At 39.1% G+C, this 20430-nt stretch overlaps 2 protein-coding genes across 4 annotated transcripts in view; one reads left to right on the top strand and one right to left on the bottom strand.

The window, feature by feature from the left end:
- Positions 1–13973, top strand: part of CCDC146 (coiled-coil domain containing 146) — a 67382-nt gene extending 53409 nt beyond the window's left edge. Inside the window, exons 11-18 of the mRNA XM_019006694.2 lie at positions 547–635; positions 752–916; positions 3202–3420; positions 4034–4262; positions 9370–9498; positions 10973–11110; positions 12479–12724; positions 13619–13973. Coding sequence (XP_018862239.1) covers positions 547–635; positions 752–916; positions 3202–3420; positions 4034–4262; positions 9370–9498; positions 10973–11110; positions 12479–12724; positions 13619–13789 — 1386 coding nt within the window. The 3' untranslated portion in view covers positions 13790–13973. The remainder of the gene's footprint in view (positions 1–546; positions 636–751; positions 917–3201; positions 3421–4033; positions 4263–9369; positions 9499–10972; positions 11111–12478; positions 12725–13618) is intronic.
- An 87-nt stretch (positions 13974–14060) lies between these two features.
- Positions 14061–20430, bottom strand: part of GSAP (gamma-secretase activating protein) — a 45061-nt gene continuing 38691 nt past the window's right edge. For 2 of the 3 annotated variants that reach the window (XM_015627890.2, XM_015627891.2), the window contains 5 exons: positions 19888–20007; positions 18346–18407; positions 16361–16465; positions 16117–16210; positions 14061–15570 (listed from right to left, as the gene is read on the bottom strand). In XM_015627890.2, coding sequence (XP_015483376.1) covers positions 15470–15570; positions 16117–16210; positions 16361–16465; positions 18346–18407; positions 19888–20007 — 482 coding nt within the window. In that variant the 3' untranslated portion in view covers positions 14061–15469. The other variant, XM_033514659.1, reaches the window with a different exon arrangement.

Below are 20430 nucleotides of genomic sequence, written 5' to 3'. Positions count from 1 at the left end.
GCTTTCCCTAAGACAAATTTCCTCCTCCTGATACCAGTGGGAGGAGAGAAAAGGTCTGTTGATTTAAGATTGATGGCCCAGGCTATTGAGGACTCAACACAACTGCAATCAAAAGATCCAGAAACTTAACAGAATGCAATTCTGCTCAAACATCAGTGATTGCTTAAAAGTCAGAATTGAGTGAAAAAGAAATTTCATTTGTAAAGGTAAAGTTTCAATGGTTCATATGCCAAATAATTATATAGCAGTGCACTGGACAGGCTGATCAGTAGAAATGGTGGAACTCCAGATAGAGGGAACCAAGCATTTAAGATGCAGCATCAAATTATCTACATTACTAATAGTAATTGTAAGCTTAATATAAATGGAAAAACTGTGGGTTTTTATGTTGTTGTAGTAAAAACTTTTCAATTATAAGAAAATGTTCTCTATAATAATAACCCCCCTCACTGTCTTTTTCTCATCTAAGACTTGTTTTGGGTAATTTTATTGAAGACATTTCTTTAATATATCTAAAGTGCTTACTAAATTTTATTTGAATTTCAGATTCAACTCCAAAGTCTTGTTAAGGAACTAAAAAGAAAGGATCGTGAACTAATCACCTGTAAAAAGATGAAAAAAGAAGTCCAAAAAGAGTAAGAAAATGATAACAATACATTATCTAAAAAAAGTCTTCTAAAGGAACTTTCATGCAAGTAATGTATGCATAAAATGCTAATAATTATCTCTTTCACACATCTAATTTCTTCAGACTCCAAGAATTGGCTAGGATGTGTGATCTTATGCAAATTGAAAAGGATAAATGCATACAGTTGATGCATATTGCTCAGTGGAAAGCAAAGGAAGCTGAAAACCGGGTAAAATTGCTAGAAAATAATATAGAAAATTTAAGGAATGCCGTTATAACCAGGGAAAGGTGAGTTTAAAGTACACTGTAGTTCACATTTATAGATTTTTAAGACTGGAAAAAATCTTAGGAGGGAATTTATTCCATCTTCAATTATGCCCATATCATCCTTGATAGTTATTATCCTGATTTTTAAAATCTGATTAAAACAAAGGCATTTAGAAACACTCCTTCATAATCTGTTCCAGCTTCTTATCCCACTAACACTCCACAAGTAGCTTGGGCATCACTGCTTCTCTAAGTTTGTCTCACTACTCTCTCACTTTCCCATCCTTTATCCCACAGTTCTTGATCTCTCAGGTTTTGTATTTTCATGCTGTTTGATTCAATATAAGGAGCGCTGTTGCACTCGTATTTGCTGTCCTTAGAGAAAAAGAGATCTGACACATGACTCGCCAGTGAAGTGGTGCATGGGACTATTAAATGAGTCACTAGATAGGAATGTGGCTAATTATGAAATTAGAACAAATTGGGGATTTTTGTTAATAACTCACACTGAAGTTTATTCGATAAATAAAATGTGGTTTCAATTCCCAAGCAATCTTAGACAAAATTAAAGGTTACATTCACAGCAAAGATAATGAGGGAGAATAGCTGGTGCTTGTGACTCTCTTTTCCTAGACCATTTAGTGGGAATATCTTTTTGCCATACTTTTGTCATCCTAGTGGTGAAATTCTGCAATATAAACAGCATTACAATATCTTGGAAATCTGTACTTGGGCAAGTAGGGAGATAGTAAATAGCTAACTGTGTAAGCAAAACAGGAAAACCAAAATTGAACAGTTAAAAATAACTTGATTTTCCCAAAACTTCATTATTTGGTGCCAAAAAAATTGCTCAATCAGACAAATACACTAAATATTTTTTTGTGAATATCCTGGTAGTTTGGTTTCAAAGTCATGCTAGAGATAGCTAAAAAAGAAGGAGAACTTCAGTGATTGAAGTGATTTTGTCAACTTGTACAAGCTGATACTTTGTGGTAAAATTTTTGAGGCCTTCCCAGTTGATGAAAGAAGGGGAAAAAAGGCTAATAAAATGTAAATTTTGTACAGATATCAGAATTACACAAATATTATTATTCATCTCCCTCCTTGGTACAGATCCAAGAGATACTTTGGGCTCTGCAAAACTAGATTTAAAACTAGTCAGAAGTATTGAATTTTCAGTAACTGTCTTGCCTATGAAAAATATTTTTAATCCCAGTAATAGACTTTAGTATCAGTACCACTGATTTCACTGCAGCCTATGCAATTTGGACAACAGAGTATCAGTACAAGTAAGGCAAGAAATTTTCTGAAAATATTTAAAAGACATTGCATTTCTGCAATACTATTATACTTTCAGTCTGAAACTTGACTACAGAAGTTTAATTAAATTCAGTAATACCCTGTGGTACTCAAAGTGTTGTACATGTCAGGAAAATGAAAGAAAGCAGCTCCCTGCACTCTATACAGCAAATCAGCAATTTAATGATGGAGCCTATGAGGGAAGGATATTTCATCTTCAGGTCTGTATTTTAACAGGAGACTTTGCTTCTCCTTTCACTACCTCTTTTGTATGTTGACATGAATATCTTCCTGGTGTAGATAAAGTTGTGTTTCAATCCAGAAGTGATACCACAGATCATATGCAATAACTCTAAATTCTGTGTTGTGAGATAGTAAATAGTTCATTTGGTGACAAGAATCTGTCTTTTAAATGAGGGACCATCATCCAGTGATCAACAAGGGTGCTGGAAATTAAGAGATCCATTCTTTATTTTTATGTCATCTTGTCACTAACCTCTTACTATTTTTTTTTTGTTTTTTCTCATCTGTCAAAGAGCAATCTAATAATTTGCTTTCTTGTGTTAATGCTGTGACACATTGTTTTATAAACAATAGATTTGGAGAACTTTGAATTGCAACCACAAAATAATTTCAATATTGTTATTTAAAAAAATGGCAGAATTTCTACACATTAAGACTTTTCATCACAGCTTATGCCTATGCTCTTAAACTTTGTATTTTATGGCAACTTGGGCTACCTAGTAGCAAATAAAGGAGTTGTAATGCAGCGCTCCCTATTTAGCATTTTTCTTGAGCCAGAATCTAGATCGTTTCAAGCTGCAAAGAACTAGCAAAAAAACCCTGCTCTCAGAGAGTCTTTTTTCTTCTTGTAAAGCTTCTGTGAAGCAGAGACATAGAGGAGCCCTTGTGTGCTGGAGCAATAAATTTAGGCTCTGCTTTTAATTGCTGAAATTGGTTTCAAATTAAAAGGAATAAAATATTCCCACATTTCTGTTATGTTAAAGAAAATTGCAGGAAGAGTATCTGAAGATTAAAAAGAATGAGAGAATGAAAGAATTGATCAAAAAGGATTATTGCAAAGTTGTACAAGAGATTCTAGAGAGTAAAGAAAAGGAAAAGTATCTGAATGTTGACAGACTTACCACTGAAGCCACACACATGGAAGAGGAAATTTCGCAGATACGCAAAAAATATGAAAGGACTGTTCAGCAGCAAAATGAGAGGTACACTTGTAAATTTGATCTAAGGTAGTGTTTAATTTTGACATTTATGAAGCAACAATATTTTTCAGCTTATGAGCACTCCTCAGGATTGCTAAAGGTCTGTGGCATTGCAGTGTTTCACTGACCAATCCCCCCCCATTGCACTGCCAACATTGCTTTGCATTATGTGGATGTTTCTTCCCTGGTGATCACGGTCAGGCTTCAGAATTATTATTCAAAAAATATGGTAGCTTGGCTACTGAATGCCTTGAGAACTTGTAGCCTCCTGCTCTGTTTGTGCATTGTGTACTGATAAGGTATCTGCAAAAATGCAGATAATCTAGATCACTCTGATCTTAATCCAGTTTTAAATGCTGTGGAAGGCCAGAAGACCTTAAAAATGATGTGAGAGACAAGAGTCACTATTCCAAGAGTTTGTTTTCTGATTTTCACATTATTATTATTATTTTGTTACTTATTTAAAATTCTGACATTAAGATAATATTTGTGAAAACTTCATACATTTTCACAGATTATTAATATTTTAAGATAACTGTTTTATGTTCTTGAATGGAATATACTGAATATGACTAATTTTCTTTAAAGTTATCTTTAAATTTTGACTTTATTTCAGTGGTCTTCTGCTTAGAGAACGAGAAGAAGAACTAGGCTTTTTGTATGAAAAAGTAAACAGGCAAGAGATGTTGTGTAAAAATGGAGATAGTAAGATGCAAGTTATGAATGAAAAGATCAGTTTTCTGAAGCTGAAGGTAGCTGAGAAAAAAAGAGAGGTTAAATTGTGTTTTAAAGAGCTCACAGTGAAGAATGCCCTGGATGCCCATCTGATGAGACTTCGGATACAGGTTGGTGCTAAAGGAAGCCTTTTTTTACTATCATTCCGTATTTTAAAATTTAGGTTGATTTCATAGAAAAACAAATATCTGGATGTACAATATTTATTAAAACAGCAAGTTTAGTCTAGCAAAACACTGATACACATTTTTAACTTCACATATATGAGTCTCTACGCTTCTGTGTAACTGGCTCATGCTCTTTGTTTCATATGTGCCAAATGTTTCCTGGGTATGGAATTCCAGCTAACCCACCCCACAGCCTGAAATGTCAGTATGACTAAACTGGAGAATGGGAGTCATGGGAAAAAAATGGGACTGTAGATAAAATTTGTTAAAACTGTATTGATGGAGTAGGTGGAGGGGTGGGAGATACACTTAGACCATCAAATTTCTAAAATAATACTTCAATTCACACTTGACCCAGAGTGTACCCTGGAAACTTTGCTGCCTACGATGATATAATCCACATATATTTTCTTTTGCACAAAAACAGTATAAGTTTTAGTTCTAGTTACAAAATAGCATTTAACAGCTAACAAACTGAAGTGCTTGGGACATTCTTTCCTTGCTTTCTGAAATGGCTCATTTACTTTTGACCTTATCTCTAGATGGTAATTTTTCCCATACATACTCTGTTAGTGCCTGCACAAAATCATAAATTGGGGTGTACCATTGCCTTTCAAACTTGCATCAATGGGAGCTGCTTGCACTATTCTCTTACTTCTGGCCTTTTGAAGAAATTGTATGCTCTGCTACAAGAATAAAACGTAGTACATGTTTTAATACCTCATGCAAATCATGCCCCAAAGATCTTTACAGGGCCATCACAGATTTAAACTATTAACCCAGGCTGTATAAAAAACAAAACAAAACCAACCAACCAAACAAAAACTCCTTTATCGAGAGAAAGTTTCATGTTTTTCATGTGAAACTTAAAATCACTGTTAAAGGGAGGCTATTGTTGGAGGTGCTTTAAATCTTTTTGCAATGTTGACATAAAATTTAAAAGTAGGAAAATACAGAGTGATGTGATATTATGCATGCAGTAGTCTTAAATGTTCCCAAGTCAGGGTTTTTCCAGTGAACAATGGCAAATAATCACTTATCAACCTTTAAAATTTAACTAGATACTGTGATTACTGAATATTACATGGATCAAAATGGCTGTTAACTCGTTCATCTCCTTATGCTCCACCAGTCTGGCATTAATACTCTTACTCCCACTGCCAATAGGAATTAAGTCCAATGAGAAGCAGTTTCAAATTGCTTAGCTTTATCTCCATAATTTAAATAAAAACCCTGAGCCCAAATCTGAATTCTGGTGTTGGTTGCCAAATTCATACTGCTGGTTCTTGTACAGATTACAGAGACCCCATGTTGAAATCTGACTCGGCTTCTGTTCAGTTACCACTGTCACAGACTGTCTGGATTAGCCAGGCTGAATCCTGTACCTGTGCCTCTTCTGTCCTCCCCTTTTCCTACCCTTCCTGCCTCCTTCAGTCTTCATCAATACCAGACCTCTTTGAAGCAAGTGCTAGTAACATGCACTAGATATTTTCATTATTATCAATGAAAAAAACTAAAATCAGAAATATTTACAGACTGCAAAAACTGACCCATAATCTCAGCAGCTGTAGTGCTCATTGGGAAGAAGAAAAGCCCAGATCAGGGCTGTGTGCCAATTCAGCAAGATCAAACACTTCACCTGGGTCCCCTACATTCCACATGAGCTGCTTAATCATCAAAGTGATGTATGTTCCACTTGTATGCTTTTCATCAGAAGCTACCTATTTCCACAAAATATTGGTGAATAGTTAAGCTAAAAAAATACCATCATCTGAAGCAAGACCAGACCTCTTCTAAGCAAGTGCAAGTAAAATGGACTAGGTAGGCTTGTTAACATCAAGGAAAAGATTTAAAAATAGAAATATTTACAGGCACTCCTTTACACAAAAAGTACCTGGTGAGACTGTAAGGTGGTTTTCTCTGGGCATAAAACTATGTATCTTTTAATTGGGACTGCACATCAAGGGACTGTTCCTGCTGACTGAAATGACCCATAAAAACTAATCTACCTTCATGCATCAATGAGAAATACTTAGCATTAATCATTAATTAGTCCAACACGTAGACCTGCTGAGCTGTCATGGTGCTGTAGATGGGACCTTCATGTGTTAGAGCTCAGGCAATGTACAAGGACTGTCACTTTATTTGAGGAATTTAGCAACAACATTTGTCCAGGTTTTACTACATGAAAATCTCCAGACTACATCACCACATCATAGAATAACAGGACTAGTAGAGAGACGAAGAGTTTATCTAGGCAACCTGCTCCCACACTAGCACTGGATGACCTATCATTCCTGAGAGGGCTAAACTGTGCTTTCAAGCCACCACTGAGAAACAGGTTTCCCCAAGCAAGCTATCCCAGTCTCTCCTTAACAGTGGAAAAACTTTCTTGAGCTTTAGCCTGGTTCTTTCTTGCTGTGGTGTAAGAATATTGGTTTGCATTCTGTCCTCTAGGGACCTGACAAACAGACCATTCTTTTCCTTTCTGCAACATTTCATGTTACAGGAAGGACGTTAATCATGTTCCTCTCCCATCCTTTTGCTAGGCTACACAACCGTGTTTCTTTCAATCAGCTCTTAGAGATTTTTCTTAGATCATTCTTTTTCTGCATTTCTTTTATTTTTGGCAATATAGTCTTTATTTGTCTTGAAGTGCAGTGCCTGGTACCTTTGGCTGAGAGTGAAAGGATTCATTCAGGCACCTTGCAGGTTATCTTCCTGCTTACACATCCAGGTATGGTGGCACCTTTCTTGACACATGACATAGTGATTCACCTTCATGTCAATGTATTTAACAACCAGACCATTTTTAAAATAAAGGGCATTCAACCAGTTGATTTGATTCTGTGTTTGTACAGGCAATTTTTTTCTGCTTATATGTAACAGCTTGCATTTTTTACTTAGTATTATCTTTTTGGTTCAGACCTTTTTTCAGACAAAGGTAATTTTGAATTTAAATCTTATCCAAAAAATACTTGCAGTCTCTCTGAGTTTAACCTCATTCTACTGATGAGGTACTTACTGCATATTTTAATCAAGAATGCATTTATTTTGCTTGTTTATGAGAATATAATATGAAATATTGAAGCTATATAAAAATGAAATTTGATTTGTCATCCATACACCTGTGAAATTATCATAGTAGACATTGATCTGGTTTGGCATGACTCAACACACTGTGGTGCCTGTTATCCCTGTCTTTTTCTCTTCTTGATGCCTACAAAGAAAATTATGTGTTCCGGATTTATTCTTCAGAAAGTGAAGAACAGCTCCATTTGCATCCCCCTGCCTTTTTTTAAAGTAGGTCTTGTATTTACCCTTTTTTAGTGCTGTACATACCCCACCTACCTTCTCTTGAGATTTCAAAAAAAGCACCCAATGTCCACTTTTTCAGACCAGTTGCTTTATCTAGACATGTGTTCCCTCCTTCAACAATTCCACCCGACTGATTACAGTCCAATGTAGCAAAACCTCTCTTCTACAGTCTTTTCCTATCCCCTGCATCAAATCCACTCTAAGAAAGAAAGTGGTTTTTTAAATTTTAAGACTTAGAATCTCTTATAACTCAGATTGTCTTTTCCAAGGGAAACACTACAAATTAGTAAAAAAATAATGAAAGATGCCTGTAGTCATGTTACTTAAGCAGACACAGAATAGCATGGTTCTTTGTAAATGCACTTTGATACTTTTGGATTGGTTTGCATCTGATGGCTTCTGATCATACTACATTTAAAAGTAGGGCTAGTATTTACATTTAACATTAAACTTTTTAATGGCTTTTGGACAGTGGTTTTGCTGCAATAGTCCTTCTCTAAATTAACTATTCAGCCCTGAAATATTTTCCTTGGTGAGCTGCCCGTAATCTCATTAAGATACCACTGCTTCCAACAAGGCATTTTCCCCTGAGTTAGTGGTTGAGAAATTTGGCTCCAGGTAGAAAAGAGCACTGGAAGCATAGCTGCATCCTGCTGTTTGTGCTGGCCCTGCTTTTACATTCTTCCATTCTGTGTATTTTTGGGCTTGAGTTTTAGCTATTTGTTAGCAAAATATAGCTTTCAGTACCTAGCTATGTTCAGAATCATGGTTTGCTGAGGAAATTGTTCATTACACTCATCTAAGGTTTTTACTTTAGCTGCTTTTAGACAAAGTGCACAGGAGTGAGTTGTGTGGTGATTTTTCACTAGGAAAAGGATTTAAGTGCTGGTTACATTCTGGTAATGTTCCACCGCCACCTGAGAATATCTGTCAGTTTTCTCTTTTCTAGTTAAATATGACTCGTTAACTTCCAGTGACAAACCTCATCCTGGCAACATCTAAACATTTACTTTATATTTTGGTGACTGTTCATAACTTTGAGAGGCTGGGACCACTTATTTCCTTAATCAGTCATCACCTGCAGTGGATGGTTAACATTTACACTTGGGTAGTGTTATGTCAGTGCTAGCTCACTGACAGACAGCCAGGTGCACGTCAGAGCACACAGCCCCACCACTGTCAGTCTTGCAAAAACAATGGCCCTGGTCACTCCTTCAGTGAGTATTTACACTGAGCCTGGATGTCACTCCAGCACATTCTGGGCAGCGTTATTCCATGGGAAGGAAGGTCTCACATGGGAAAGGTCAGGGAACACCTGTCTCTGTGAGTCCCGAGGGTACCTCATTGTTCAGTGTCACCACTGAGTCACTTCAGGACACATGCCTGGGAATATTAGTGTAGAAAACTTGGGTGTTTGTAGGGATGAAACCTTCAGTACTGACCAGCAGGGAAGCAGGGCTTTCTATTGTATTCCTGAGGATAAAAAACAAAAAAGTATCCTGAGGACCAAAAAACAGATAGAACTCAATTTCTGTCAAACATCCGGGTTTCCTCTGTCCCGCAACTGTCACAGTGCAGTTCTCTTTTAAAATAAAATCTTTAAATGGCTCATAATTTTATGTTATTTTCTCTCATCTCAGTAAAAGGAAACTTGTCTGTTAAAGTCTCCAGACCAAGGTCTGGGGATGAGTTTGGTGGGAATAAGTAACTGTTGAGGCTCTTTGTTTGCTAGTATTCCAAGTGCAGGGACAAGATTAAACAGCTGGAGGAAAACTATGGTGATGCCACAAATGAGAGCAGAAAGCAAGAAATGGGAGGGAAGGACCCGTCTCCACCTGAGCTACTAAAAAGGATTGAACAGGTAATATCACTTCTCATATCACAAGCTATCTTAGAAAATGCAAATAGTGTCTTTTATTTTTAAAATAAACATTCTGTAAGAGGAATCAAAATAATTATGATTGGCTGTTGTGAACTCCAGCCTAGCATCTGCTTTCCAGGTCAACTGGACATGGGACATTTTGACTTCTTCCAGGAGAGGCTTGGTGGGGAGGAACTCTGTGAGGTACCCCTGGCTCTGCAGCAGCTTCTGCTGACTCCATTCACATCACTGGCACTTCAGTGCAGACCCACCTCACTAGGGGAAGGCATAGAAAAGGCAGCAGAGGGAGATAAATGCAGAATAATAAACTGCTAACAAACAGGGTTGTCAGTCTTTCCTAACTGGCCATGAGCTGTTTCACCACTATTCATGGGCTATGAGCAGGAAGCAGACCTGCCAGCATCTTCACAAAATCTGCCTGAGTGACACAGAAGCAAACACTGCCCCTTGTCAGGGCTGGGCTCTACTGCTTTGCTTCCCTGCTGAACCAGGAGCCACCGAAGAGACCTTGCTGGAAGCAGCAGCTGGGCCAGGCCAGCAGCTGATACCTGACTGCAGCACAGCTGGTGACTGCCCTGAGAGACTTCAGAGGGAAGCATTAGGTCTAATGGAAAGCCAGTTTCAGAGCCCTTTGTATGGGGGAGAAGAAGGTAAAGGAACAGCTTTTTCTTATACAGTTTTGTCTGTCCCATTTATAGAAGTACAAAACTCCTCCCACTGTGTTCAGTGTTAGGAGGGGATTCACCAAGGGCTCTGAAGGTGTGAGGGCAGTAGCAGCAAGCTCTGAGCTTGCTTGACACCTCCGAGTCCTTCTTTTGAAATCCAGTTTGTAAAGACAGACCCTGAACACAGCTGCTTGAATTACCTCAGCTTTTTGCTTTACTGTCCCATATTCCTTGACAGGAGGGAGCTCTGCATAGCTGAGCAGGCCACAACACAGGCTGCTATCACCAGCCTACACATTAAGAAGGTTTTCTTGGAGTCATGATAAGTTTAAATGTCTATTTCAATCTCCTTGGGATTTAAGGTCATTGTAGTTATAATTTGTTTATGGAGCCCATACTTTTTTTAGCATGAGGAGGGGAAAAGTATTTAAAACGAGAGCTGAAACTTTCCATTATAATGGGAGTCAAGGAAATAGAAGATTAAAAAGAAATTATGACTAGAAAAAAGCCCCATTGCTTTCAAGAAATGCACAGCAAGACAGTAACAATGACGCAACCCCTGCTCCCAAAAGGTCCTAGTCTGACATGAAAGAATTGCACGACTGACAGTAACCAACTGAATCAATTTGTCCCTGATCCTTGGCAGAGAGGGTGTAAATATTGAGAAACCTGATAGTGAAGGTGTATATGACTGTTCACTGGTATTATTTCAGCAGCTCAAGGCAATCACAGAACACTTTGTGCGCCTTCCCGTGTCCTTTCCTTACACTGTGTCCTTCTTGCTGCAGATGGAGGCAGAGCTGCTGCAGAAGGAGCAGAGACTGCTGAAGATAGAATTTCTCTTTGAGAACATTTCTGATCTGACGGACAGAATCCGTGCTGTGGTGGAGAACAGCAAGCAGGACATGCTGCTTTTCGCTAGGAGGGTAAGAAGGGCACAGCATGCTCCACTTGCCAGCCTGTACACAATGAAACAGTATCTGGGCAAGAGGTGATTCACTTGCAAATTACAAAAGTGGCTGGAAATGTTGAGAGACAAATCATAAATGAGTCTTCAGAAATTACAGACATGAATAGCAACAGTAATACAGTTAAACCAAAACTACTAGGCCGAATATTCTCTTTTAAAAAGAAAGTTGCATCATAAATGGTACCTTTCACCAAAATATAGAATTAGTTCTTTCTGAAGTAGATGCTTAGAAACTTTGTAAGATCATTCTTTTGCAAATGTATTTAACAGCCTTTCCACCAGAAACGGGTAAAAGACTAAAAAGAAATAAGGGGAAAAATAAAGGAAAGCCAGGTAAATTCTACTCCAACATACAAAAATATGACTTTGGTATCTGGCTCAAAGTTCTTTTGTTGTTTAAATAGGGAGAATCACACAGGAAACATAATTTCCAATACAGTTTTTAAAATATAATTATAGTTATTTGCTTTTAACTGCAATATTGTTTGGGAAAGACCAAAAATGCTCCCTGCCCCCATATTCCTAATGAAAAAGTTACAAACTGAGCAGACCTGAGGGGAAGACAGAAAAAAAAAATGCAAAGTAGTTAATGTAAAACAAGGCCAGGGTAGAAATTTTTCTTAGATGTTAGGTTTGGCACACATGAAGCCTAAAACAGTTTTTTATAATTAATTTTAAACACACACAGAAAGTTTGTGAAATGATGGCCATGGGCTAATAAACTACTGTAAGAATGGCAGTGTGCCAAAAGCTGCATTCACAAGTGCTCTGGCTCTCCCAGTTCCAATTAGTCACTTAAGAGTATTAAAGATTTTTAATTTAATTTTAAGAGTATTAAAGGTTTTTTTTTAAATCATCTGCAGTGACACTCAAGGATTTTAGTCACATTCCTTTTCTGTTCGTCCCCCTTCCAAGGATCATGTCACAACCCAAAGCCCCTGCATCAGCATTATCACTCAATTATCTCAGAGGAATTGGGCTTATTCCAGCTTTATTACAAAGTTAATTGTGTACAGACCCAAAAATAATTTGGATCCCAGGTGTTTGAGGGCTGGGGGAGTTTTGCTGTCCAGCTGAAAAGGACAAGAAGCAAAGACAAATGTAATTTTCTTTTCTTGTATTGGAGTAAATGTGACTTCTCTTGAGCAGCCAATTTTTTGTTCTAAATGATCACAAAAATTAAGTAATTTTCAAGAATTGAACTACTATTTAAAACCTTGTTAAGTTGGACGTATTTTCATGTGCCTAATGATGACCCAAGTGTCATGCCCAGTGAGTGCCTAAAGAGAAGCTGTAACTACAATGCAGCTGTTTTGCATTCCAGAGCAATGACCTGCAGAGGAAGATAAATGACAAAACCCAGGAGATAAGGGCTCTTTTTGCAGAGTTATCCATGAAGCAAGAACTTGCTATTAAACTCCAGCAGGAAATCAGAGACAAAGAACAATTTGTGATGACTACTTCATTGATGATAAGTCAAGGCCTTCCCCCTCCTGAAAAAGTAGAAAATAAACAGAAGATCCTGCGCAATGAGAAGATGCAAAAAGCAGCAGCTGAAGCCGGAGCTAAAGTAAGTTTTTGTCATACATTGCAAGAGCTCCAGGAGTCAGTGCAGATGATGGTACAGACAGACACAACTACTACAATAGGTTTGTGAAGTTTTAACTCTAGTCTGGCAACACTGCTTGGAGCTAGTAATTGAATCTTAGTGAGATCATATACTAAAAACCTCACCTTTGATTATTAAAGTAGTTTGTGTAACCATGTTGTGGCCGAAGGACAGGGCAGCCATCAATGGAACACTGCTTTTCATTGGATTTCAAGGTAATGATGCAAAAGGTGGAGTGTGGGGTTCGGGAGAAATACGTTTAGTGTCTCCAACATACAAGATGCAATGAGCATTAGATCAGAAGCAGCAAAAAATCAGATTGCTGAGCAAGACATTGAGGGTAGGCAGGGCAGCATGGCAACCAGCGCTTGAAACCCCACCCTGCTGGACACTGCTTCTGTCCTTGAGATGGTCAGTGATCCTAGAGCAGAGAGCTCCTACATAATAATAATAGTTTAGAATAAGAAACTGCTACCATGAAGCTTCTCATGCTGAGAGTTAAGTTTCCTTTCAGTGGTGTGGATAAAGGCCCACTCTAGTAACTGTACTCAGGAACAGAATTGTTCCACAGATGTTCTGTGCATAGTTACTACATCTTTTAAAAGTTCATCTAATCTGTTTTCTTGACAAATAATGAAAGCATAACAAGCTCAAACTGTCTACTATTTAAAAGGACAAACTTACATCTATGTGGCCAAACCTCTTGCTTTCCTTTTAATACCACCCCTTTCCCAGCTCGCCAGGGATTAGGGTAATGGTGTTTCAGATGTCACAGATTCTGTACACTGGCTCAGGAGAGCACTGGAGTTTTAAAGCACACAACCCCTGTGTGACCAAGCTGTGTTTCCCTGACAGCACCCTGCAGAGGAGGAACAAGATGCAGTTCCTGGCCATGCCCCCACTATCCCTGAGGAGGAGGAGGAGGAGGAGGAGAGGCTCCCACTGTTGCAGCCCCACGTGGTTCCCTTCAGACCAACTGAGCCCAGCTCGAGTCGAAGACATATCAAAAAGCCTTCTGCAAAGTAATTTGAAATGTGAACAGACAGCACCTGAAGCAGGAGAGACCATTACCAGCTGCTGGATCACAAGGGTCAGCAGCACTTGAAGCAGCACTTTACACTGCACTGAAGGAAGATCTGCTGGTGTTCAGCCAAATTCCATAAGGAAAACTTAGTATTTGTTCATGACAACAGCACAGCACAGCTAACTAGTCAGTGACCCAGAATCCTTTCTCCTAGAGTCCCAAATGCAGTGCAGCATTTCCAAGTGTCAAGAAAAGTGAGTGATCCTCATGCTATATTTATTTTTTTTTCCAGGTGAAGTTTTATTGCATCTGAAGGTATGTTATAATACATTCATTAAAAAGAAAAGGCTAGAAAATCTTCTCATGTTATTAATATAATACAAAGGGGCCATCACTTAAACACACACACACATCAACATGGCTTTCTGCAGTGTGGGACTGGAGTCAGACAGAAATTCTTGACAGAGAAATTATAATTATATTAAGACAAATATTTCTTCTCACTATGCAGTCACTGAGAACACTAAAGCTTCACTGATGGAAATGACAAGGGGGTGACCATGAACTTGCCACATCACTCCCAGGATCTTTTTATTTCATTTATAAGGAACAAGGGAGCATCAATGGAAACTATTCAGAGAGAATATCAGAGGTTGTTTTGAAAACCTCACAAATATATCAAATTTTGATGAGTTTCTCTAGCTTAATAGTCTGGAATTTTGTACAGTTTTTTAAAATCCAACACAGGCTGCAAAAATCCTGCATAGAACAACTTGGGAATTTTCTCTGTGTAGCAAAATGCTATTACCATTTTAAATTAATATCACAGTTCAGAACTTAAAAGAGCAAACAATATTGGCTCAGTTACATACAAACAGAAATTGAAAACAAAGGAAAAACAGCCTGCCTAATTTCTTTCTGAAGCTGAAATTTGAACTGTAACACTAGAAGTTGTAAGAAAGAATTATGTAAAACTCTGTCCAAGCGACTGTTAAGATCAATTTCTAAAACTTTTTTCTTATCCTATATTACTTACAACATATTATACACATCTTTATAAAACAACAAAAAACTCTACAAACAAACCCCCAACAAAATCTGTCACATGCACTTTAAGCAGATTATATTTTGTGCTAATAACAAAACTGAAAATATTAAAATGCAGCTTCAGAAGCAGAAGTACCATAAGATAACTGATACCACCACAAGGAACAAATATCTCTTTACTCATGCCTGACATAAAAAGTAATTTGTTATTCTTATCTGCTTTACACAAACACACCTAGAAATCCTTTCATTAATCCAAGTAAACAGTTACTGGTTATGGTTACTGTACAACTGGACAGCCTCTTCTAGAATTATCTTTTTAAAAGAAGTGACATTTATACCGATTTTCACAGCATGTTTTGACACCCACTGTTGTTCCACTTCCTTGACCACTTCAAAGCAAACCCACAGACATATTTCAAACCTGGGGTTATGTCAAATGCATTTCTCTAGGATTTATCTAGAAGTCAATAATTTCAACCTCAGTCTATTGAGCCAAACACTGTTTTGAGTAGCTCATGTCAGTACTGGTGACTACCCAACATTGCAAGTTACTTGAGAAGCAACATTGCATTTAAATAAATACTTTTACAGAGGCACCACAGCTTGACAGCCTTCTTCAACAGCATGTTATTTCAGGAATATTTGAGACCCAGGAGTGTCATAGTGTGCTTGAGTGCTGTTTCCTCTACAAATCTTGCATTTACATGGTCTTGTTTCTCATATGGATGCACACCTAGAAAAAACAGTGAGGAAGTATTTACAAAATTGTACATGTACACTTATAGTCCTGCAGTGTATTAAACATATTCATCTGCAGTACCAAAAGATAAGGGGTAACAGAAATGCGTTTTCATGCACTCACCAGCTTCCAGTGGTGCCCTTTGGATCCTAATCTGTGCCAAAAACTGTCCTATTAGTGGAATGTATGTAAATGATAACCCACACTGAAGGAAGCCTCTCTGGAAGCTGGACTTCCAAACTGGATATCCAAATTTAGCTTGAAGCAGAGCGGCTGTGTTAGTGCTAGTGCACAAAATGGCCCAGGGCACATGCTCATATACAGCTACATGTATATATGCTTTTTCCTCCCCAAATGGGAAGATACCCATACATGGAGACTCTTGGCCACTGACACTTTACATCAGCAGAAAGACAATCTATGTGTTCAGACATCACTGGAGTTTTAATAACTCAGTAATGTCAGTATATGCAGGATACATTTGAGTTAGCATCAAAGGGTAACAATCACTGGTTTTCCAAAGTACAGAATTAACATTACCTTGATTCTCTATCTCTGCCAGCATATTAGTCAGGTAGTTTAGTGGCAAAAACTCCACGGGGATGGAGAGTCTCTCAGGGATAGGCCTGCTGCACTGTAAGGGAGAACATTTCACATTAGTTCACAAAGTCACAGCCACACCAATGTTTCAATGTTTCTTTAGTGTGTTATAGTCCACAGATAGCTCAGGAATCTCAACACTGTCAAAGCATCAGATTTTAGAACATAGCCTCTGTGCTCTTACCTGTCTGTTTCCCAGCTTCTCAAGCAAAAGTTTCACATATTTCCGTGCTATTAAGTTTGCATTTATCGGATGATTCCAGTACTGGCAGACCTTTTGACCAAGAGCCTAGTAAGCAAAAAACAAACCCCCAAACCTGAGAACATAAACATGGGACAGTGGAAACTCAGAAAGAGAAAAAGGGAGAAAAAGCTGACACAAAATCCAGACTGTAATGCAGATATGCTTTGCTTTCAGACCTTGATGACAGATCATATTTAGCCATGGAGCCTTCCTTTCATAGCCAGTAACTAAGAGATCACAATGTGCTCTCAAAATGTGGGAAATCAAAACCTTGTCACTCAGTTCTCACCTCAGCCAGTCTGTCCCAGGGCCACTGTCCCACTCGACAAGTGTACTTAAGTACTAATTGAACCCTCATCCTTTACTGTGACTGATTTGAATCTATTCTTTCTCCAAAGAATAATGTAAGTGCCCAATTCCTCAAAGCTCCTTCAGGATAGGGGTTCTCAGTCTCTGTCTTAAGGAACCTTAGACATACAGCATGCTGGCAAGGAAAGATAATGGGAATGGTAAGTTTGGATCCCATTATTCAGGTCATCATCCTGGAAACTGATAACATTGACTCACATTCCCAGAGCCAAAAGAGATTCACAACCAGGTTTCTCAAAGCTTCCAATCCCAACCAGTAAGCAAAAGAAGAGGTACATACTATGAAAGTAGCTCCACCTTCTTCTATTTTCCCTTTGTAGATCTTCCCTCACCCCTCCCCTTCAGCTGTACTGCAGTGAAGACAGCTGTTCATTTTAGTAAACGCTGTACAGTTTAATGGTGCTTAAATCCTTGCTTCTGATTAAACTGAAGTCATCCACTGCATATAACCTGCTCAAAATAGTCTGAGTCACCCCAAAGTGACCTTTATGGCAAACAGACTATTCCCAGCATTTTTTCCCAAAGCTGTAAATAGATACAATAAAGCACTGAGTCTACTGTGCATAGCTAGCAGTAGTTGTTCCCTAAATCTCTCCCAGCTCAACCATTCACGTCAGAGTGTGTTTGGAATGGAGTTCCCCACGCATCAGGCCCAGGCTGGCAACTCAGGGGCCCTATGTTGACCCCAGCTCACCAGCCCTGGCCAAAAACCAGACACAGAGGACAAAGAACGTCCTATGGAGTTCTCCTCCTCTACCCCTTCTCAAAACTGCTGCCTAATAAATAAGCTTTTGTTGGAGGAAAACCCAAGCAGCACTTCTGGCCATTTGAACTATAAGTGACAGCACATAACAAGCAAACAATGGGCAACTCATGTGGAAAAAAGCCTGTTCTGCAGTGAGGCATTCCCTGAGGGGGATCCCTGGTGTTCCTCCGCTTCTTGGCATCTTGTGCTTCCCCTGAAGTCCTGTGCTGTTCACTAAGAGCAAAAGGGGAGAAGTTTCCCATTCTGCTGGAAGGTTTTATGGAGGACCAGTAACCTCTTGTGGCCACACAAATCACCTTGTCAGTGGGTGAGACTGTGAGGTTTAACTGAGGGGAGATCTTGTAATTCCTCCCTGTCACAAAGCTGTGGTATGATATGACTTTACAGCTTTTACTGTACCAGCTTTTGAACATATTTTTTGAAGTGTACAGAACCAAACACATAGGTCACAAGTGAGAAAGACTCTATGGATGCTAAAAACCCCCATAAACCCCCTTTAAACCCTCATTGCCTTATGCAAATGAGTACTCAGAAGAACAGTGCCAGTCTTGTTAACTTCTGTAGAATATTGGAGACTGTAAAACACTATGGACAACTCTATAATTTAGGTTATTAGGGTATCCTACAGTCCAGGAGCAGCAGATGGAGAAACTGTGGATGCTCTGGTTATATTTGACTCAGGCTCTATCTGAATGACAGCCAAGTCCTTCACTGGTTTAACCCTATGCACAAGGAGGAATCTCCTATCAATTCCAAAATCCAAGACATTGCATCTAAAGCCATTAGTTACCTCTGGAAGCCTCATGACAATACTAAACTTCAGCTTTTCATTCTGTTCAGTGTCATCCAGATCTATAAGCAACAGGGGAAAAAGCAAATCAAACAAACAGCAATCACATAACAAACTTTCAACTTTCACTAAAGACATTCTAAATAATCATCACCTCCTTAGTGAAATGAAAATTTCAGTTTAAAGTACAGGCTATTATTTGCATTATACTACATTAATAAGGACTGTTATTTACATTTATATCATGTATAAATATATTTCTGTATATTTGTTCATAACTTCACCATTATATATTTATACAGTAATTCAAATGCACTTTGACTAAGTACAGTTCTCCAAGTTTATAATATTTCATTTATCAAGATCAGGCACAGACTGATACTTTCTGTTGAGCATATTTTGTTGTCCCTTTTCTTAGACAATGGAGAAGTAGCACATCAGTGGGCACAGCTGGCTCATGTTCAGCCACCACTGACCAGCACTCCCTGAGCAGCTTTGCAGCCACTCTGCCCCAGCCTGTGCTGCTGTCTGGGGTTGTTGTGACCAAAGGACAGGACGCAAAACTTGGCCTTGTTGAACCTCACACAACTGACCTAAGCCCATAAAACCTGCTCATATATGTCTGCAGAGCCCTCCTACCCTTCTGTCCAGCTTTGTGTCCATCTCCAGACTCACGGAGGAAACACTCGATCCCCCTGTCCAGATCATTGATAATGATATTAAGCAGGACTGGCCCCAATGCTGAGTTCTGGGGAACCCCACTGGGCACCAGCCACCAGCTGGCTGTGACTGCATTCACCACTCTCTGGGCCCAGCTCTCCAGCCAGTTTTATCCCCAGTGAACAGTGCTCCCATCCAGGCCATGATCAGCCAGTTTCTCCAGGAGAATGCTGTGGGAATGGTGTCAAAGGCTTTACTAAAGTCCAGGTAAACAACACCCTGAGCCTTTCTCTCATCCACTGTGTGGGTCACCTCCTGGTCATAGAAGGAGCTCAGGCTGGTCAAGAAGGACCTGCCTTTCACAAACCCTTGTTGGCTGGGTCTGATCCCTGACTGTCCTGCACACACCATGTGATGGCACTCAAAATTATCTGCTCCATAATGCTCCATGGCTCCCAGCCATGAGGTCAGCATGACAGGCCTGTTCCTCTTGTTCTAAACATAATTAAGCAAAAGCTGAGGGCTGGATAACAGACTAATTTCCTCACACACAGGTGTGCACTTCCACAGAGTCAGAGAAATTCCCCAACAAATCCTATGATGATCTTTAGTATTTGTTTTTCTAAGAAGTCTCAAATGGAAAAACTATCAAATTCTCTCCACACAGATATTTCTTTGTGTGCTGTGCTAAGGCACATAGCCTGAGCCCTAACTTTCTCCTTTCAGGTAGGCAACAACGTCAGCTACAACCCTCACTGAAAGAACACTCCAAGAAGAGCTGAGTGTCCTGGGCAATAAAACCTGTGTCTGAGGGGAGTGGCGTGAAGTACAACACTCCCAGCTAGCTGGCTGGTAACAAATGAAACACCATGTTCACTGTACCTTTCAGCAATTTCCTGACACACGTTTCTGTCAATTGCAAGATCCCATTGTCAATATAGTGCAGGAGGGTGTGCAGAGGGAGACATCGAACACCAAGACCCAGGTGCAGAGTGTGAAACCCTATGAAAGAGACAAAATTGTTTGGTACAATATGTAGGTTTTTCTAATTCTCTATTAGAGACTAGAATTACTCTAGCTAAAGCCATCACTTCCCTTGACTTCTGATTGTTTACAGTGGGTGAGGAAATCAATTTATCAACTCAGGTAGTCTTATTTAGACATCCTTTAAGTCCTCTTAAGTACAATCTTGTCAGAAAGAAGAAAGCTAAGGGGATAGAAAACGGTCATTCAAGTCACACTGTCATTTACTGTCTCCAAACTGTTGCCTTACATCTGAATTGTTCTATTAATTTGTCTTTTATCTCCCTCTCTCCTCCTAATTAAACAAAACCTGAAGCCTCATCACCCTCAGGATGTCATTGCCACCCAGACACTCCCACAGGCAGTGTTAGCACTTCAGCTTCTCCTTTAACGTCAGCCTGG

Source organism: Parus major, chromosome 1A (assembly GCF_001522545.3).
Source record: "Parus major isolate Abel chromosome 1A, Parus_major1.1, whole genome shotgun sequence".
Taxonomy (NCBI): Eukaryota; Metazoa; Chordata; class Aves; order Passeriformes; family Paridae; genus Parus; species Parus major.
Note: the sequence above shows the minus strand (reverse complement) of the source record. Positions and strands in the feature narration are given on the sequence as shown.